At 46.2% G+C, this 14,085-nt stretch overlaps 1 protein-coding gene across 2 annotated transcripts in view; it reads left to right on the top strand.

The window, feature by feature from the left end:
* TRPC6 (transient receptor potential cation channel subfamily C member 6) overlaps positions 1–14,085 on the top strand; it is a 103,593-nt gene that overhangs the window by 79,379 nt on the left and 10,129 nt on the right. Inside the window, exons 5-9 of one of the 2 annotated variants that reach the window (XM_045077477.1) lie at positions 5,093–5,309; positions 7,740–7,823; positions 9,676–9,940; positions 11,333–11,528; positions 12,286–12,489. In XM_045077477.1, coding sequence (XP_044933412.1) covers positions 5,093–5,309; positions 7,740–7,823; positions 9,676–9,940; positions 11,333–11,528; positions 12,286–12,489 — 966 coding nt within the window. Of the gene's footprint in view, positions 1–5,092; positions 5,310–7,739; positions 7,974–9,675; positions 9,941–11,332; positions 11,529–12,285; positions 12,490–14,085 lie in introns of both variants that reach the window. The other variant, XM_045077476.1, reaches the window with a different exon arrangement.

The raw sequence follows: 14,085 nt of genomic DNA, 5'->3' as shown, positions 1-14,085 counted from the left end.
CCTTACTCGTGTTTTTGAAGCCACATTTCTGGAATGGCTAAGTCTCAGCTCTGAGAGTCAGACTAATAATTCCACAGCTCTGTGGCTAAGACGTCTCTCGGGCCGTCCATGTCAGTCGAATCCTCGCTGTTCTTGACATGGCGAGCTCGTTTTCAGACACCGGCAGCAGGTGGATCCAAACACCTGTGTCTCCATGGCCAGTGTGATGTCTTCTTGTTACTTAGTCACACAGTCGCTGCGTTAGCTCTCAGAGACCTTTCCAAGTGAGCTTCCTGCACAGGGGGAGTGACCAGGTTCCTTCCAGTGCCACAATGGGAACTGCTGGAAACAGATTCTTCCTGGGGGCAAAATCTGTCATTTCCCTTAAAACATAGAAGGCCCCCAAGTTGAGCTTTTATTTATTTTATTTATTTTAATTTTTCTTGATATTTTATTTATTTATTTGGCAGATATCACAAGTAGGCAGAGAGGCAGGCAGAAAGAGAGGGAGGAAGCAGGCTCCCCGCAGAGAAGAGAGCCAGATGCGGGGCTTGATCCCAGGATCCTGGGATCATGACCCAAGCCGAAGGCAGAGGCTTAACCCACTGAGCCACCCAGGCGTTCCAAGTTATAAGTAAAACATAAATGATGAAAAGAAAGAGATTTACTAGAATGAGAAATCAGTAACACAGATTTTCTAGAAAGCTGTAATTTTTCTGCTCTTCCCTTTGTCATAGAGATGACAGATTTCTCTTCGTCCCTTGCATTTCCCGAGGGTCCTGAGATTTGCAGCTGAACTGAGTGGGGGGCGGCGGGGGTGCCCGGAATCACCCTCATTCCCCGATGACTCTGTGGTCAGCTCAGTTGTAGTATCTTTCCGAACGGAGTGACTGTCTCCATCCACATCCTGGGGGTTCCAGCACCTGACACCTTCCGGAAGGCTGCGTGTTTGGACAAGAAACTATTGTTGTCAGTTCTTACAGTTTCTTAGATTTTGACTGAATCCTCATTAACCCGATTTCCTTTACTATTTCTTCTTCCCTGGTCATGTTTCTTCTTTGGCATCTGCTCTCCATCCTCATTTATGAGCCCTGAGGCAAATAATCAAATTAAAGGACACTGTTGAGGTGTTTTTTTTCAAACCAAAGTCTGTTTTCCTGCCCGTTATTTAGCCTTTGAAGCATGATGAACAAGTTGGTTTTCACAGTCTTCCCCTTAACAATGAACATAAACATTTACAGGTTATGGGGGAATATTTGCTTAAGCTGTATTAATGCTTTTATTTAAAATACTGTTTTAAATACTAGGGGCACCCGGGTGGCTCAGTGGGTTAAGTATCCAACTCTGGATTTCAGCTCAGGTCATGATCTTAGGGGCGTGAGTTCAAGCCCTGCACTGGGCGTGGAGCTCCTTTAGGAAAAAAAAAACATACTACTTTCAATACTAAGCAGTTTCTAGCACACCCATGAGAATCAAGCCAGATCAGCCCATAGGCTGTGCACCTTGACAGCATCCGTGTGTCCGTGTAAGGTTGGTTTTCTTTCCTCAAGTCTGATTTCTTCTTGCAGAAAGTTTTTTCTTTACTTGTTTTCTTTTCCCACCATAACCCAAATAGTTTTATGCTCATTACAATAAAAAGAGGTCATGTCGTGACGTCAAGTTATTTTAGCTTAAGCTAGCGTCAACCTTTTTAAAAAATGTTTTATTTAAATGTAATTAATTAACATAGAGCTTATTATTGGTTTCAGAGGTAGAAGTCAGTGATTCATCACTTGGATACGACCCCTGGGGTCATCACACCCCACGCCCTTCTTAATACCCGTCCCCCAGCCACCCCCTCCCCCACCTCTTCCCTCCCAGCAACCCTCAGTTTGTTTCCTACAATTAAGGGTCTTTTATGGTTTGTCCCCCTCTCTGATTTCATCCTATTTTATTTTCCCTCCTTTCCCTGTTTTCATCTGTTTTGTTTCTTAAATTCCACGTCTGGGTGAGACCACGTGGTATTTGTCGTCCTCTGGCTGACTTGTCCTGCTTACGGTGGGATGGGTACCATGCAGCCATCAGGAAGAGCCTTGCCATTCGCAGCGACATGGCCGGAGCTAGAGGGTATTATGCTGGGCGACAGGTCACTCAGCCATTGCTTCAGCCTTTTCTGTTGCTGTGGGCGCCTGGCAGTTAGGTGTTTCGTTGTCTGTAGATACTGGAGAAAAGTATAATATACAATATCCAAAGCCAAGTATCTCTTCCAGCAATTACCCTCAGGAAAGGGTCAGGTGTGTTAGTTACCTTCTTTACAGTTTCTTTTTTTTAGAAATCTGTTTACAGCTGAGCAGGTATAGATGACAGATTTTACTAAAATGGGTAACTCATTTCAATTCCTAAAATCCACTGAATGGTGCCAAAATCTCCCTTAGTTTAAAGAGACACACCACTCTCAATGATCTATAGTAAGAAACAGAGGGCATGGGGGAGCGGGGTGGCTCAGTTGGCTGGGCATCCGACTCTTGGTTTGCACTCAGGTTGCAATCTCAGGGTGGTGAGATCGCGCCCGTGGGGCTCAGCCGCGAGCCTGCTGGACATTCTCTCCCTCTTCTCCTCTCCCCACTTGCACTCTTTCTCTGTCTCTAATTAAACAAATCTTAAAAAGAAAGAAAAGAAATAGAGGGTTATGAACATCCAAACACACCATTTCAGTTTCCTGCCAATCAAATTCTTATTTGTTTTGTATTTGTTTGCTTTTTTTTTTTTGCCTCTAAACTAGCACGTTTCATAGGCAGCAAAGGTGCCTGGTTTGATTCTCCTCTCCCTTTCCTGAGTCCAACCAAGAGGGACCACACCGGCCAGAGGAGCCGTTCTGCCCTGAGGGACAGGACAGTCCAGCTCCTGTCCCAGAGCCCTGTGCCCTGCGCCCCACCCCCCCACTGTGGGCAGCTTTGCTCTCAACCCCATTTTTATCCCCAACCTTTAAAGAGTTCACATTTTTATAGAAACGTAGTTCAGGACCAGAGGCAAAAGAAAATCAAACCTACCTTGTCACACACGTGTTCTCGGTCTACCCTTATGAGGCTCCGTCTGAACAGGATCTCTAAAAACACCAAAAAAAAAAATAATAATACTCTTTGATTCAAGCTAATGAGCCTTCTTACGGAAGTATGATTTTTAGACACTTTTATGGCAGATTTTTACAAGGAACTTTGCATTGGCTCTGCCATCTGTCTAGGTGTACCTAATTCTGTGGATCCGTTGGCCTAAAGCTACCAAACCAGGTCTGGACAGACAGACAGAGATAATACTTGAACTCACACCCACCCTCACAATCTGCCTGGAGTAAGATTCTCAGTATCAAGAGAGAAGAGACTAGGGTGCCTGGTGGTTCAGTCAGTGAAGCATCTGCCTTGGGCTCAGGTCATGACCTCAGGGTCCTGGGATCGAGCCCCATGTCGGACTCCCTGCTCACGGGGAACCTGCTTCCCCCTCTGCCCCACCCCCCCGCTCATCCTCACTCACATGCTCTCTCGTGCTCTTTCTCTCAAACAAATAAATAAAATATTTTTTAAAAAAGAGAGAAGAGACTCAACTATGATGTATTTCAGCTTTAACATTTATGATTTTGGAAAACATGGACAAGTAAGGTCTGTAGGAACAGAGAACATTGCCACAGCATTTAGCTTTTTTCCCATAGGAGAAGTACTTTCTTTTCTTTCCCTCAAAGAAACTTCATTTATTTTTTAAAAAAGATTTTATTTATTTATCTGACAGAGATCACAAGTAGGCAGAGAGGCAGGCAGAGAGAGGGGGAAGTAGGCTCCCTGCTGGGTGGAGAGCCTGATGCGGGGCTCGATCCAGGGCCTGAGATCGTGACCTGAGCATAAGGCAGAGGCTTTAACCCACTGAGCCACCCAGGCGCCCCTCTGTCTACTTTAATGAAAAAAACAAGGCAATTGTTTGTAAACCACATAGAAGCATTAACTGTGAGCAGCAATGCCTGCTTTCGGATTCCAGTCCCATTGCTCAGGAGCGGTGTGACATCTCGGCCAGTTTCTGGACCTCCCATCCTCTGGTTCTTCATCGTCTACACACGTTTAGTGGCACCTGCCCTCAGACTGTGGTCACGGTGACGCGAGTGGACAGAGTCCAACACTGGGATCATACCTGGCACAGAAGCGTGCTAACCAGGTGTTGGCGGTGCTATAAACTACACACTTTTCTGTTGTAACACATTCAATTGAAAATCTGTGGCAAACCATAAGCCGTCTCCTCAGAAAACCACACATACATACTGAGTTGTTTAGCATTGGGGGGGGGGGTGCAGAACCCTGGAGACTCATCCCGGACCCAAATCGTCCCCCTGGCCCCAAGGATTTGTATATTGCCCACACAGACTCATCCTGTGCTGGGACCCCAGGAGCTCCGGCTGCCTCCGTGCTTCCCACAAAGAGCCTGATTTTCACATCATTTAGGACGTTCACTCGCTGCCACTCAGCTCATGAGGGAGTGAACCTGGACCTAAAGTTCCCTTGTTGGGCTTTAAATCCAGCCTCGTTCCGGGACCTTGTTCCGAGTACCTCATGGGAGCTGCCTGCCTTAGGGGTCCTGGTGCTCAGGCTGCTTCTTCGGGCCTCCCCAGCGCCTGCCCCACAGCCTCCCCAGCGCCTGCCCCGGCCGCTGACAGCCGCCCGTGAGGACAGCAGGCAGGACAGACATGGGCCAGCACCAAGCCAATTCCGCTCCTGACCGTCACTGCTGTTCCTCGACACCCCAGACCCATGGAATGAGTCTGGTGTTCGTGAGCAGTGATGCACTATGCTCTGTCCTTGGTTGTAAAATATTCTGTCAGAGTTACGTAGTATTTTAAGAACTTAAGTATCCATTAAGAGGAAAGTGAACTCACTGAATTATAAATCCAAAGCATCAGCCTACATAGATGAGGGGTGGGACCAGCATTTTCAAACAGCGTAAAGGATTTGTATCCGTTCACCGGTTCTATAAATACACACGATTGTCTTAGGAGAGCCCTGGGATGCACAGATACTGATTCTCAGGTGTATGCATGTGTGTTTGGCCAAGTGAAGGAAACAAAGCTAAGATTCTCTTTCGCTGTGCGTTGTGGCAGATGGCGAAGATTATGCGGGGACCGTTCATGAAGTTCGTGGCACATGCTGCCTCCTTCACCATCTTCCTGGGATTGCTCGTCATGAACGCGGCTGACAGATTCGAAGGCACCACACTCCGTCCCAATGAGACCAGCACGGATAATGCGAAACAGCTGTTCAGGATGAAGACCTCCTGCTTCTCGTGGATGGAGATGCTTATTATCTCCTGGGTCGTAGGTGAAGACGGGTCGTCGTCTGTGTGGGCGCGTGGCCTTGGCAGAGGCTGATCCCTTCGCACGTCAGGTGCACAGACGCACCCTGTGTGACACAGGCCACCACACACCAGGATTTCCTGTGTGTTGTCTGAGTGTGGTTATCCTGCGGTCATTACCAGGGGCACAGTCTTCTCATACACCAGAGGCTCCTTAAGTTTCCAAGAAAAACCCGGAAAAAAACAGTAGGATAGAAATCTGGCCAGGGAAGAAGTAATGCTGTTGGTATTTTGGGAGAGCTGGGACTTCGCATTTAAAAACAGCCGCATGGTTTTATGTTGAGATTTAGTAATCGGATTTATTGAACAGCTATTATGTACAGACCTGCTGGAAGCACTTTCCATACATCAGATCCCACAGTTCAGCAGTCTGTAACATGACACTGACGTCTGTGTCCTAGTGTTTGTCTGAGACCCCCCACCCGGTCACGAAGCAGAGAGAAGTCTTAGGTACTGCGCTGCTTGTTGTTGGAATCAATCGTACTTGTTGTTAAATATAATGCAAAGGAGAAGGTATTTCAATCGGATGTTTGTGAATGAAACAATTCAGTAGTTAGGTGGCTGCTTTGTTAGGTAAGGAGGGTCCCCAGGTGACTAGAGAGTGCCTTGCAGGACGGAAGTTAACGGGGGTCAGGTCGATATGTAAATTCATCGCTGAAACCCACGTGACAACTACCTGAGGTGGTGTTAGGGGAACATGGGCATACACAGACGGGGCATCTAGGTCTGAATGAGGAGGGTGTAGGCAGGGTAGAGCAGGCCTCCCTGGACAGTACCTTCCATCTAAGACTTTGGAGATACGGCAGTGTCACCAGACTGAGTGTTGGGGGACTAAAGACATTACAAGTCCTAGAAAGGTTGCATGGGAAGCTGTGGAGCTAGGATGGCCCCTGGCACAGCTGAAAGGTCAGGTGGCCGCGCTGGAGCTCAGATGTGTGTCCCAGAGGAGCCCTCCCACCCTCACAGCCCACCCTCCCAGCGCTAGCACCCCCCAAGCCCCAGAGCGCAGGTGCATGTCTGGAGCCGTGCCCTCCCTCCCCGCGGAGCTGCGTACCTACCCCCACCCATCCCCCCGCTGGAGCGCAGGTGCCTCGAAGGTAGGGGGCGGTAGGGGGGGTGGTGAGGTGGCCCTCGTGGCTTTCAGCGCGGGGGACTTAGCGAGGTCACAGCCACCGAGAGGCGGATGAATCTGGAGGTGGGGGAGCACCGCGGCCACCTCCCCACCGAGTGGGCTGAGGGCGGGGACTCGGCCTTGTAGCAGCGGGTCTGGTGGGGGCTTCACTGCGCACAGAGGGGCCACGTGGACCGCACCTGGGATGCTGCGTGGCGGCTGCGCTCCAGGGGCGGAGATGAGGCAGGGGAAGCTGAGGAGCAGGTCCGGGTTGTGGGTGCCCTTGGAGCGCTGGTGGGGTTTTCCGGAGAAGATGTCCACGAAATACTGGGAGGCCCAGCACCTCATCGCCTGAGAGGAGGAAGCAGAGCCTGATCTGTCGGGAGTTCTTTGGAGATATGACTGGCATTGACCAGATACCACTGAACTAGGACAAGTGTGACATTTCACTGAGCGTTTATGTAAAATAAGAACCGTCCCTCGGACGCGGCCTGTATGTCATCAAGCTAACTGCCCATGTGCCGGCTTTGCGTGTGTGTTGGTATACACACGGCCCCTAACAGTGCTTGGCACATAGAAATGTATGTTTAATACATTCCTGATAATTATGATTATTAAGCTTTTCATTAAGAGTCATACATTACTTTTAGGGGCGCCTGAGTGGCTCAAAGTGTCCAGCTTAGATGTTTTTAATTTTCATTTATTTATTTATTTATTTAGATTTTTTTTTTTTTTAAGATTTTATTTATTTATTTGAGAGGGAGAGAGCCTGAGTGGGCTCAAGCTGGGGGAGAGGCAGAGGGAGAAGCAGACTCCCCACCAAGCAGGCAGTCAGCGTATCTCCCCTGCGGGTGCCCCCGAACATCTTTAAATACGATTATATGTGTAGAATCAACGGATTAAAGATCGTTGTTTGATGGGGCCTGGGTGGCTCCGTTGCTGACGCGCCTGACGCTGGACATCAGCTCAGGTCTTGATCTCAAGGTTGTGAGTTCACACCCGAGTTGGGCTGCATGCTGGGTGTGGGGCTACTCAAGTCGTGAAGGAGTGAAGATGGTTGTTAGAGCACTCTCGAGCTCTGTCCGCTCGTCTTCTAGCCATCCGCTGTGATGGCCGGATGGAGACCCGTGGGGACGCGGGAGGCAGGTCGGACGGGTGGCCTGTGGCCCGGTTTTGGAGGGTTTCGAATGGGAGGCTGAGACCGTTCAAACTTATTTTGTTTTATGGAAGAGCTAAGCCTGGACTGAAATTGAATTGGATCTATTTTCACCCCTTTCTAACGCAGGCATGATATGGGCCGAATGTAAAGAGATTTGGACAGAAGGCCCCAAGGAGTACTTGTTTGAGTTGTGGAACATGCTTGACTTTGGTATGTTGGCCATCTTTGCGGCATCGTTCATTGCAAGATTCATGGCATTTTGGCATGCTTCCAAAGCCCAGCGCATCATTGATGCAAATGATACTCTGAAGGACTTGACCAAAGTCACATTGGGAGACAATGTGAAATATTACAATTTGGGTGAGTTTGGAGTGCACAGTCAATGTCAGTTAATAAAAATGCACAGATTTCTGATGAAAGCGAGTCAGTTGGAGTTCGGTCACTACTCAGTTCTCACAGAGTTCCTGGCTTCTTTGGAAGTGTCTGTCTGAAGGAGCGTGCTCTCTCCTGCCTGTCGTCTTCCTTCTGGCTGGATCCCAAGAACCCTGTCGTGTTCTCTCTCGGACCAGTTGATGCTTTGCCATTGCGAATGCCTGTCTTATGTCTTTGATTTTTTTTTTGTGTGTGTGTCTTTCCAAGACAGCACACGTGTGAGTATCCCTTCCATTTAAGGCACTAAACTATGCAGCCGCAAGGGACCGGTGGGATCCCCAGATGGCTCCTTGTAAGTCACATGGCTTTGAACTCGAGGGGAAACAAACAGAAAGCTAGGAGGCCAGATCCCAACCTCTAGTGCTGATCAAGTTCAGGGTGGACAAGCTAGTACTGAGCCCCCAGAACGAGGCCGATGCGTCCTTGGGTCTCCAGATAGCGGTGGACAGAGCAGCAGGTGTGAGATGCCTTCACAGAGGAGCGGATGAGAATCTCCGGAACAGGAGGACGGAGCTGAGCTCAGTACGCTCAGTTATCACCTCCCGGGGTAGCAGCCACAGGAAGTGTTCCCCCTCCCCCCAAGAGGAAGGGGAGACAGGGATGGAAACAGATGTGGGGGGTGCTTAGGGGAAGTCCCTCCTTGAAGAACCCTGGGGTAGGGACGATAGATCCCTTTTGAATGCTTGTTTCTAATGCCCGGTAAGAAATCAGTTAACGTTCAGCTGGCATCTCTGTGCGTTTCTTGGCTGTATCATGTGGAAATCTCTTTATCCGTATTTTCTAATGTTTATGTTAACAGTCAACACTTTTTCAATATGCAGAATTTTTAAATGTGACAGCTATCTCTTTATACATTGTACTTAAAGACTTACTATAAAACAGGAAAGTGCTTTGACTAATTTTCTCGTATCCCTTCTTGATTTCATTTCCCAGCAAATAAGCAAATATCATCCTGTTTTTCCTCTTTCTTACACGTTGTTTTGCAGTTTTCTTCATAACGGTTTCATTGGGTTTAATGACCTAATATAATAATGCCAGAAAAATGAAAAAAATGAATACTGGCTATATTTTTATGGGAAAATAGAGTTATTTGAGCAACCAATAAAGATTGTTTCTAGTAGGCTGAGTACCGGCCAGTAGTTTGCAAGCCCTGGATTACATTACAGTGGGATTTTAGTTTAAAGTTAAATAATAAGTACTACCCCTTGTGTAGTGCCAAGTGTGTTCTGAACGCCAAATATATGTTGGTTTATTGAATTTTCAAATAGATGAGAGAGGAAGAATGGGAGTATCTCATTTTAAAGGTGGGAAAATGAAACTAGGAGAACTTAAAGAACCTGGACCAGTTTTACACAAAGACAGACACACACACAGGAATTTCTGCAGGTACCAAGTCCCCACCTAGTTCGAGCTCTTAACCGCGATGCTATATTTTAATGGAAAATTGCCAGCAAATCAGGAGAATCGTCTTCTTATAATTCAGAAGCTTCAATATGCTCGACCCTTAAAGATCACCTTTCCATCAGATATTTGATTGCTAATGTAAATCTGTTTCTTTAACAGAAAAGAAGTTCCCTAAGTAAACAACTTATGGAAACTCAGGATAACTCTTGTCTTTCCTCTTTCCTAGCCAGGATCAAGTGGGACCCTTCTGATCCTCAAATCATATCTGAAGGTCTTTATGCAATTGCCGTAGTTCTGAGTTTCTCAAGAATAGCTTATATTTTACCAGCCAACGAGAGCTTCGGACCTCTGCAGATCTCGCTGGGGCGAACAGTGAAGGACATCTTCAAGTTCATGGTCATCTTCATCATGGTGTTTGTGGCCTTCATGATCGGGATGTTCAACCTCTACTCGTACTACATTGGGGCAAAGCAAAACGAAGCTTTCACCACGTATGTGATCTCAGACGCACGGGTGGTGGGGACTGTAGATTAACTAAATGTTAGCTCAGCAGGGTACACAGATGTCCCTGGGGTGGTCCCTGATGTTCTGGAAGAGATCTCATCTCATTCTCTTTAGCAGAACGAGAGGATTTTTAAATAAATTGGAAGAATTCAAAAACATAGATACCTGCCTAATACGTAGTCATATTAGCAAGTGTTGTTAGCCCCAGTTACTCTGGTAAATACCTCGCTCACGTCATTTTATGATCTGCTTCACAACAAGAAGAAATGGCAGCTCAGACAAGTTAGTAACTCTCTGAACGTTGCAGAGCCGTGAGCCTGCAGAAAAGCTGGGACCTGAGCGCTTGTCCCGGTCTCCAGCCCCAGTGCATGGACCCTGCGCTCTGACTGGTCAGAGACGCCTGGGGACTGGGAAGACAGCCACCTTCCTCACCCACCTTATCACTGAGGAGATCTAGCTTGTCGGTAGTGATGGGAGTACTTTTTTTTTTTTAAGATTTTATTTATTTATTTGACAGAAAGAGCACAAGTAGCAGAGAGGCAGGCAGAGAGAGAGGAGAAGCAGGCTCCCTGCAGAGCAGAAAGCCTGATACGGGGCTCGATCCCAGGATCCTGAGATCATGACCTGAGCTGAAGGCAGAGGCTTAATTGACTGAGCCACCCAGGCACCCTGTGACCGGGGTTTTGACTTAGATTTACCATGGCCGCAAGTGTGTTTTCCTAAAGCACGCTTACAGTCGATTACTGAGGTGTTAGGTCGTCCGTGTTGCAGTGAGAAGCGCTGACTGAAACAGAGTCCAGTGTTAGTCGTAGTCTTCTCAGGTCCAGTTTACCAGAGAATGAAAGTAGCTCGGCTAAGCCGAGGGGCTTCACCGTGGCCAATAGTTACACATAAAGTGTTGACATTCCTACCCAAGACTCGTCAGTGATGTCGGTAATAGTGTCTTTGTTTATACTGTCATATTTTCCTTAAGACATAAACACTATTATTACCTATTTATTGGACATGAGCAGAAGTATCGATAAGCAGGAAATGTAATAGGACTCCAACAAATTGTATTATATTTATCAAATAATACATTTACCGCTTCCATTGCCAAGGCTACGGGTTGCTTCAGTGTTGCTCTCTGTGGTTATGAGGTTATGTTAATAGCATTTTTAAGTGCTTAGTATATGCCAGGTTTGGAGCTGAGAGCTTCATTCCTGCAGCCCTGTGGGAAATGAAAGTTACTCTACCCATTGCACAGAAAGCAGGTTCAGAAAAGGAGAGAATTTTCTCATGAATATCTGCAGATTTACAAAGATGCTACATCCACTCACTCTTACTATGGGATTACCGTCATTCCCACACTGTCCTGCTTTCTCTCCTTATTTCCCCAGAGTGGAGGAGAGCTTTAAGACCCTGTTCTGGGCTATCTTTGGACTTTCTGAAGTGAAGTCGGTGGTCATCAACTACAATCACAAGTTTATTGAAAACATCGGTTATGTTCTCTATGGAGTCTATAATGTCACGATGGTCATTGTTTTGCTCAATATGCTCATTGCAATGATCAACAGTTCATTCCAGGAAATTGAGGTATAATTTCTGCACATCTGTACGCTCTGCGACTACATGTTTTGACTTATTTCAGGTGTTGCCTCAGCAATGGTCATGAAAGCACGTGCTCCTTTTCATTTTTTCTTGCCTGTTTTATGTACTTGTCTGGCCAGTAAGCTAGAAAATTTTAACTCTGAATGGAGAAATGTGTGATTCATTATTTAAAAAAAAACAAAACACCTTAGAAATACTATGTCAGCTTGAATTTATATTTTATTTAAAAAAATTCTTGCTTACATTATATGTTTATAAAAAATAAATTATTTTTAAAAATTATTGCTTACAAACACCGCTAGTCTCCAAATCTTTTTTGTAGTAATGTTCAAAATTGACCTCTTCCTGGATTTAGAGTGACAGAATAAATTTTGATTCTAGAAATTTTGGTCAAATCTGTGATCTCCTGCAGAATAAATTCATCAAATTTATGAGCTACTGCAGAACAGAAGAGTGAATGATTTTTCATGGCTTCTTTTAGAATGTAGAATAATACATTTATATCTTTCAGGGTACTTATAAACACATGCACATTTTTAGATCCTTTGTTCTGTAAGTGTGGTAAAATTTCAGACAGGTTTTGGAAAGAGTGTCTGAGTAGAACGTTAGCCTTGAAGACAAGTCTTGGACTGGTCTTTGGGGTTTGGGAGCATCTGCAGGCATTGAGCTCCAGGCTGTTAGAAGAATCTGGGTAATTCTGTTTATGCCTCTTATAGCTGAGCTGTCGTGTGTGTTTGTGTAGGACGATGCTGATGTGGAATGGAAGTTTGCAAGGGCCAAACTTTGGTTTTCCTACTTTGAGGAGGGAAGAACTCTACCTGTTCCTTTCAACCTGGTGCCAAGTCCAAAGTCCCTGTTTTATCTCTTACTAAGACTTAAAAAATGGATTTCTGAGATGTTCCAGGGCCGTAAGAAAGGTTTCCAGGAGGATGCGGAGATGAACAAGGTAATTTGACTTGATCATTTAAAATTACATTTTTAAATGCAGTGATCATTCAAACCGCTGTATTCCATTCCTTTAAAATGAAGTGGTCCATGAGGGCACGTCCGGTCATTCCCCAACTGGCATGGTCCTTTGGCTTGTGTCTGTTCAGCAGGAGCTCATTTCCTACTTACAAGAATGTAGGGGAAATTCGTGAAATGTAACCGTAATAATGAGTTGTCTGTGGTGTGCGCCGTGGCTCTGACCTCAGCCCTACCTCACCTTCAGTTCTCATAGGATGGGGAAGCGGCAGCTGCCCATTTCGACCTGGGGGGATCTGACAGACTCTTAGCTTCTACACTGAAATCCAGAGACCACCTGCTCGCATGCAATATGGGAGACTAGGCTTGGCACTGAGTGGTTCAAAGAGAGAAAGACCACAGGGTAGTCGTTGGAACAGCCATCCTGTGGGGCAGTGCGATCTCAAGAAGCCGTGAAAGACATACAGTGCGTAGAAGTGTTTTGGGCACAGGCAGGATGTTGTATGGACGTGTGTATGGGGTGGGGACAGTTGTCTACACCCAGGAGGAGCACTGAAAGAGAGATTTGTTCAGAGGAGAAGGGCCTGCTTGGGGACAGGTTTGCCTAAGGGGTAGTAGGATGGGGAATGGAAGGAACTGGCTGTTCCATCCCCAGAAGGAGGACTGAAGGGGAACAAGGTAAAGGTCTTTGGGTCTTCCGAAAGGTCTCCCATTTTGACTAGGCTGTATACCTGGTCAAATATTTTCTTTTTTGTTGTTTGTTTGGTTTTTGTCTCTTCAAAAACAGGAAGAGAGGCAATGGGCAAATTTGCAAATAGTTCAGTTTTAGTTCTATCTAAAAACAAACTTGTCCTAACAAGATCTATCCAACAGAGGGGGCTGCCTTGTGAGGTAGTGAGTTCCCCGTCATTGCAAGCAATGCTGCAAGGAAATGCTGGGTGACCACTATTAGGAGTTTTTAGATCTTCCTACAGTGAGTGGGCAGTTGAGCCAAATGATTGAGAAAAGAGAAACATTCTAATTTCTTCTCTGTTTTGCTACTCACCTCTTGGGGCTCTCAAGTAAACAGTAGGCTCTCTGAGCTTCAGTTTCTCCATCTGTCCTATGGGAATTCATATCCACATCATAAAGATAAAATCAAATAAATATATGAAAGGGCTTTGAGGATTTTAAAGCCATGTTTAAGAGTACTTATTATTATACTATTGTGAAACTTTTGGAAGACTACCCCATTTACTGTATTCTTCCAGCGTCGAATGTCTAGAACCCAGTGAGCCGGTGGAAGGAACTTCTCTCACTTTACTTTTAAGTGTGGCCTTTACAGGTGTAATTAGAACTGCAGCCTGAGGTGCTGGAGGCTCGGTCAGTTGGGTGTCTGACTCTTGCTTGAGATTCTTTCCCTCTCTCTCCCCCTATAAATGCATAAATCTTAAAAAAAAAAAAAAAAAAGAAAAAGAAAAAGAACTGCAGCCCGCGCGAACCTGTTGTGCAGGTGAAGTCTCCAAGAGCTCACCATCGAGAAGAGCCCATGAGGAGCGCGCTTCTCTTGTTTCTCTTCCTGAACTTTGCTGTAGAATTA

The sequence above is a fragment of the Mustela putorius genome, unplaced genomic scaffold (genome assembly GCF_011764305.1).
Source record: "Mustela putorius furo isolate JIRA1106 unplaced genomic scaffold, ASM1176430v1.1 tig00000198_pilon_pilon_pilon, whole genome shotgun sequence".
In the NCBI taxonomy this organism is placed as follows: Eukaryota; Metazoa; Chordata; class Mammalia; order Carnivora; family Mustelidae; genus Mustela; species Mustela putorius.
This window is presented reverse-complemented; position numbering and strand designations above follow the sequence as displayed.